The sequence below is a fragment of the Gekko japonicus genome, unplaced genomic scaffold (genome assembly GCF_001447785.1).
Source record: "Gekko japonicus isolate JY-2015 unplaced genomic scaffold, Gekko_japonicus_V1.1 scaffold4619, whole genome shotgun sequence".
Taxonomy (NCBI): domain Eukaryota; kingdom Metazoa; phylum Chordata; class Lepidosauria; order Squamata; family Gekkonidae; genus Gekko; species Gekko japonicus.
In genome coordinates, this window is record NW_015176587.1 from 46,776 (window position 1) to 53,692 (window position 6,917).

At 51.7% G+C, this 6,917-nt stretch overlaps 1 protein-coding gene across 1 annotated transcript in view; it reads left to right on the top strand.

The window, feature by feature from the left end:
* CLPB (ClpB homolog, mitochondrial AAA ATPase chaperonin) overlaps positions 1-6,917 on the top strand; it is a 63,068-nt gene that overhangs the window by 34,039 nt on the left and 22,112 nt on the right. Inside the window, exons 3-4 of the mRNA XM_015427523.1 lie at positions 3,483-3,538; positions 5,910-5,954. Coding sequence (XP_015283009.1) covers positions 3,483-3,538; positions 5,910-5,954 — 101 coding nt within the window. The remainder of the gene's footprint in view (positions 1-3,482; positions 3,539-5,909; positions 5,955-6,917) is intronic.

The following is a 6,917-nucleotide window of genomic DNA, read 5'->3' on the forward strand; positions in this document are numbered from 1 at the left end:
CCCCACCTCCCTCACAGGGTGTCTGTTGTGGGGAGGAGGAGGGAAAGGAGATTGCAAGAAGAAAAAGAAGAAGATATTGGATTTATACCCCGCCCTTCACTACCCAAGGGAGTCTCAGAGCAGCTTACAAACTCCTTCCCCTCCCCACAACAGACACCCTGTGAGGTAGGCGGGGCTGGGAGAACTCTTTCAAGGACTGCTCTTGAGAGAACAGCTCTGACAGAACTACGGCTAGCCCAAGGTCATCCAGCCAGGTGCCACTGGAGGAGTGGGGAATCAAACCCGGCTCTCCCAGATTAGAGTCCGCGCACTTAACAACTATACCAAACTCAGCCACTCTGAGACTCCTTTGGGTAGTGAAGGGTGGGGTATAAATCCAATGTCGATGATGATGATGATGATGATGATGATGATGATGATGATGATGATGATGATGATGATGATGATGATGATGATGATGATGATGATGATAAACAGAACTGGACCAAAGCTTAAGTCTTAAGATGACACATTAAACGATACAAAAATTCCACAGTAGCATCCTCATTTCAGCAAGCTGAACACAGTAGTATAGACCACAACCCCTAATAATTTACCCAAGTCACTTTGTGAATCATTTCGTACAGGGCAACCCTATTGCCTGCATAGAAAAGCCCTCCTAAATAATCCACTTTTGCACAGTTTGCGGAAAGCAGAGAGAAGCGGGAGCCTTCCCAGCCAATCCTTGGGCAGGCCGTTCCACAAGGCGGGGGGGGCACAACGGAGAAGGCCACGTGGACAGGCAGTTGTTGGCTTTGCCCGTTTGCAGGTTGGCACCCTCAGAAGGCCCGGTTCTGGTGAGCAGAGCTGTCATGTAGCTGTTGGGTGGGGGGAATGGCTTTGATTTTTTTCACCTTTTTTATTTGGTAAGTGTGGAAGGCCCTTCCTGGTGGGTCAGTCCCAGGAGACAGGGAAAAGAGCTAGTTCACCCTACGGGTCTTTGATTTAGGGCACACTGCCACCTTGGCTCCTCCCCCCCTTGCCACCTTCAGGAAACCAGGGAGGCCCTCCAGGGATTGAGCCTGCAGCCATCAGTAACACAACCGTAGCTCATTACCTACCTACTGCCTTTTCGTCCCGCCTTTTCTCCAGGGATCTCACGGTGGGACTGCCCGGCTTTCCCTTCCCTACTTCGTCCTCACAATAGCCCTGCGAGGTAGACTAGGCTGAGGGAAAGTGAGTGGTCCGAGGCCACCCAGCCGTTCTCCCATGGCAGAGTGGAGACCTGAACCTGAGTCCAGGATTGTAGTCCAGAACACTAAGCACTATGTTGTAGTGGCTCTCAGAATGTCAAATGGTGCTCCTGTGGAATGGACTAGAGAGAGTCCATTGAGTCCAATAGTGTGCTGGTTTCCAGTGATCCGTCACTGTTTAGGGCGCTTTGGTGTAGTGGTTAAGTGCGCGGACTCTAATCTGGGGGAACCGGGTTTGATTCCCCACTCCTCCACTTGCACCTGCTGATGTGACCTTGGGCAAGCCATAGTTCTGACAAGAGCTGTTCTTGAGAAAGAGCAGTTTCTGTCAGAGCTCTCTCAGTCCCACCTGCCTCACAGGGTGTCTGTTGTGGGGAGGGGGAGGGAGAGGAGTTTGTAAGCCGCTTTGAGACTCCGAGTGAAGGGTGGGGTATAAATCCAATCTCCTCCTCCTCCTCTTCTTCTTCTTCTTCTTCTTCTTCTTCTTCTTCTCTTTTTTTTGGCCCCCCGGAGGGGATTTTTTATTGCATTTTTTTAATTAGACTACAAACTACAAAGAAAATAAGGGAAGGGAACTACAATTAGGGAGAAAGAAAAGATAACCACTACTGACTAAAAACCCAAGAGTAGGAGATCATTAAAACAGCTTGAATACAAATTTTCCCTTAAATCGCGAATGTCTTTCGAACTTAGTCAGACATGCTAAAATGTCTTTAAGATCTTAGATTTAACTGTTAGAGTTCTTCTTCTCTTCTTTCACACACACTGAATGATGCCCTTTCAGTCCACTTTCCAAGCTCTTTGCAACAGGATTTTACTATGTGAAACAGGGAAGACCATGTAAAGTCTCTGGAAGTCCATTGAAAGTGAATTGAAAATGCCGCATTCAGAGTGTGTGAAAAAGCACCCGTTGTGTCCAAGACATGGAACCACCCGGACGTTCAGACTCCCCGAAAATCTTTTTGGCCTTCCGGCTGCCCTCTGGAACTGATACTACGGAAATAATCATAGTCATGAACAATGTTCCCTCTAAGCTGAGTTAGTGTGAGCCAGCTCACAGTTTTTTAGCCTCTGGCTCACACATTTTTGTCTCAGCTCAGGAAGGAGGGCTCCAGAGCAAACTAATTTATACATTAGTCAAATCGCTTGCTCACAACTTTAATGCCAGTAGCTCACAATGTAGAATTTTTGCTCACAAGACTCCACAGCTTAGAGGGAGCATTAGTCATGAAAACAGTTTGGTTTAACCTATGAAGAAAGGTTTAAGAGGTTAGGGCTTGGAGAAGCGACTTCTGAGGGGGATGGTATGACAGAGGTTGACAAAATTAGGCATGGGATAGAGAAGGCAGAGGAAGAGGTCCTTTTCTCCCTTTCTCGCAAGACGAGAATTTGTGGGCACTCCCATGAAATTAAGGAGAAGTAGGATTAGAACAGATCAAAGGAAGTGCTTCTTCACCCAAAGAGTCATTAACCCTTGGGATTCACTGCTGGAAGTGGTGGCGGCTACAAGCATAGATAGCTTCCGGAGGGGATTGGATAAACATGTGGAGCAGAGGTCCATGAGTGGCTCTTAGCCACGAGGTATAGATGGAACACTCTGTCTGGAGCAGAGAGGCTCTGTCTTCTTCGTGCTTGAAAGAAACAGTGGGAGGACTTCTGGAGCTGTGGCCCCGCAGATGGACCTCCTGATGGCTCCTGGGTTTTGGCCACCGTGTGACACAGAGTGTTAGACTAAGATGGGCCACTGGCCTGAACCAACATGGGATTCTCTTATGTTCTTATGTCTGGGGCATTGATGCTCTGTCTTCTTGGTGCCTGGGGGGCAAGAGTGGGAGAGCATCTGGAGTTCTGACCCCACTCTTGGACCACCTGATGGCCCCTGGGTCTTGGCCCCTGTGTGACACAGACTGTTGACCTGGATGGGCCATTGACCTGATCCAACATGGGCTTCTCTTATGTTCTTATATGGAGCAGAGGTCCGTCAGTGGCTATTAGCCACAAGGTATAGACAGGGACTCTCAGGCGGGGGCAAGTGATGCTCTGTCTTCTTGGTGCTTGGGGGGGGCAGTAGTGGGAGGACTTCTGGAGTTCTGGCCCTGCTGCTGGACCTCCTGATGGCCCCTGGGTTTGGGCCACAGAGTGTCGGACTAAGATGGGCCATTGGCCTGATCCAACACTGGTTTCTCTCTCATGTTCCTAACCGTGTTTCCTCCCTTCACACCGCCTCTCCCCCATCCCCTTCTCATGCAGGTAAAACAGAGCTGGCCAAGCAGATAGCCAGGTACCTTCACAAAGACATCAAGAAGGTGAGCGCTTTTTTTTTCCCCCTTTGCCCTTTTAAGGCCAGGCCAGGTTTCCCCGAGCCGCAGTGTGTGGACTTGCTCTGCCGGAGCCAGGATCCTGTGTGACGTTTCCCTCCCTCCCTTGGAGCAGGTCAGTGGCCCATGTTGGATCAGGCCAGTGGCCCATCCAGTCCAACACTCTGTGTCACACAGTGGCCAGAAATACCAGGGGCCATCAAGAGGTCCAGCAGTGGGGCCAGAACTCCAGGAGCCCTCCCCTGGTCCCCCCCCCCCCAAGCACCAAGAATACAGAGCATCCCTTGCCCCAGACCAGTGTTCCCTCTAAGCCGAGTCAGTGTGTGAGCTAGCTCGCAGTTTTTTAGCCTCTGTCTCACACATTTTTGTCTTAGCTCAGGAAGGATGGGGCTCCAGAGCAAACTGATTTAGGCAGTAGCCAAATTACCTGCTCACAACTTTAATGCCAGTAGCTCACAAAGTAGAATTTTTGCTCACAGGACTCCACAGCTTAGAGGGAACATTGCCCCAGACCGAGAGTCCCTATCTATACCTTGTGGCTCATGGCCCCTGATGGACCTCTGCTCTGCTCCATGTGTTTATCTAATTCCCTCTTGAAGCCGTCCGTGCTTGTAGCCGCCGTCACCTCCTGTGGCAGTGTGGCTTCTGTTGGGATCATCTAATTTTAAACGCGTTGCCACTTTGGTGTCGTGATTAAGTGCGCGGACTCTAATCTGGGAGAGCCGGGTTTGATTCCCCACTCCTCCACTTGCACCTGCTGGATGACCTTGGGCAAGCTGTAGTTCTCTCGGAGCTGTCCTTGAAAAAGAGCCGTTTCTGTCTGAGCTCTCTCAGCCCCACCGACCTCACAGGGTGTGTCTGTTCTGGGGAGGGGGAGGGGAAGTTGAGTTTATAAGCCGCTCTGAGACTCCTTCGGGTAGTAAAGGGTGGGGTATAAATCCAATCTCCTCCTCCTCCTTCAGTCTTGTCCCCTTCCAGGGCGTCCCCTCTAGTACAAGATTTCAGAGCAAAAACCTTTCTGGGATTCACATTTCCCTTTCGTCCCTGGCCCCGCATCCGATTTCACACCCTGCCGAGGACAAAAGGATCTGCCCTGATTCAGTGGCCGTGCAGGCAACCAGGGGGGCTTATTGATGGCTAATCAGTTGGGTGATTGTTTAGGTAATGAGTGCACTAAATGCGGGAAGGGGGGCCACCGAAAACGGAGGAAATTATCGGGGAGGAGCAGCTGTAAGCAGCAATTAACCGATCCTGGGAGGCGTCCCCACGGAGATCTTGCTTCTGGGCCAGCGAGAAAGTTGAATCTCCAGCATTCCCGTAGTATACAGAGAGTGACTAAAATGTGGGATTCACTGCCAGAGGATGTGGCGAGGGCCACAGGAACAGACAGCTTGAAACGGCGATTAGACCGAGTGATGGAGGAGAGGTCTATCAGTGGCTACTTCTGCCCTGTTGTTGGTCCTCCAGTGAGGGCCACTTGTGTGAGACGGGATGCTGGACTAGGTGGACCCCTGGTCCGATCCAGCAGGGCTCTTTTTACGAAGACCTCGGCTTCTATGTCCTGTTGTCTCCAGAGAAACTGGGTGGCCCCTGTGTGAGATGGGATGCTGGACTGGATGGACCTTCACTGGTCTGATCCAGCAGGGCTCTTCTGAGGTTCTGATCAGGGGAAGGCCTCGGCCTCTCTGCCCCACTGTTGGCCCTCCAGAGGAACTGGCTGGCCCCTGTGTGAGACGGGATGCTGGACTAGGTGGACCCCTGGTCCGATCCAGCAGGGCTCTTTTTACGAAGACCTCGGCTTCTATGTCCTGTTGTCTCCAGAGAAACTGGGTGGCCCCTGTGTGAGATGGGATGCTGGACTGGATGGACCTTCACTGGTCTGATCCAGCAGGGCTCTTCTGAGGTTCTGATCAGGGGAAGGCCTCGGCCTCTCTGCCCCACTGTTGGCCCTCCAGAGGAACTGGCTGGCCCCTGTGTGAGACGGGATGCTGGACTAGGTGGACCCCTGGTCCGATCCAGCAGGGCTCTTTTTACGAAGACCTCGGCTTCTATGTCCTGTTGTCTCCAGAGAAACTGGGTGGCCCCTGTGTGAGATGGGATGCTGGACTGGATGGACCTTCACTGGTCTGATCCAGCAGGGCTCTTCTGAGGTTCTCCAGGGTCTGAGGCAAAGGTCTTTCACATCACCTCCTACCTGGTCCTTTTAAAGTGGATGGGGCATCGTTCTCGGTCAGGGTAACAGGACTGGCAGTGGTGCCTTACTGAGTGCACAGTTGGCTCTTTGTGGTTGTTGAAAGAGCCCTCGCGATCCCCCGCGAAGGACACCGCCACTAAAGAGTTGTTCTCTTTTGTCCTGCAGGGCTTCATTCGAATGGACATGTCTGAGTTTCAGGAGAGGCACGAGGTGAGTCGCGGAGTCTCCGCTGTCCTTTTTCAACTTATCTTTTGCTAGAATGTTTTAAAGGGAAATTAAGATGGAGAAAAGCAAAAACGGATTCCGCGGGACCCTGGCTGGTGTCGCACGATAAACCAGTGTCGTAATCCGGAACTTTCTCTGTTCGGCTTCTGCACTCTTGCCGATGCCCACCATTTCTGGCTTCTGCTGTCGCACCTGTATGTTGTGGAAACACACACCCCTCCCTCCCAGTTCTCAGCCTTGCCCCTCTTTGCCTCGCTTTTTAATCATAGTGATGTTTGGCATTTAAGTCACATGTTCCTTCTGGAGCATCTCCTCTTGGTATCTTCCTCCGCTCCCTCCGCCTATTTCGCAGGGTGTCTGTTGTGGGGAGGGGAAGGGAAAGGAGATTGTAAACTGCTCTGAGACTCTGAGTGAAGGGCAAGGTATATAGTTTGATGTCGTGGTTAAGTGCGCGGACTCCAATCTGGGAGAGCCGGGTTTGATTCCCCACTCCTCCACTTGCACCTCCTGGATGACCTTGGGCAAGCCACAAGTTCTGGCAGAGCTGTTCTTGAAAAAGAGCAGTTCTCTCAGAGCTCTCTCAGCCCCACCGACCTCACTGGGTGTCTGTTGTAGGGAGGGGAAGGGAAAGGAGATAGTAAGCCGCTTTGAGACTCCTTCGGGCAGTGAAGGGTGGGGTATAAATCCAATTTCTTCTCATCTCAGAGCTGTTCTCTCAAGGGCAGTCCTCGGAAGAGCTCTCTCAGCCCCGCCTACCTAACAGGGTGTCTGTTGTGGGGAGGGGAAGGGAAAGGAGATAGTAAGCCGCTTTGAGGAAAGGAGATCGTAAGCCACTCTGAGACTCCTTCGGGCAGTGAAGGGTGGGGTATAAATCTAATCTCTTCTTCTCATCTCAGAGCTGTTCTCTCAAGGGCAGTCCTCAGAAGAGCTCTCTCAGCCCCGCCTACC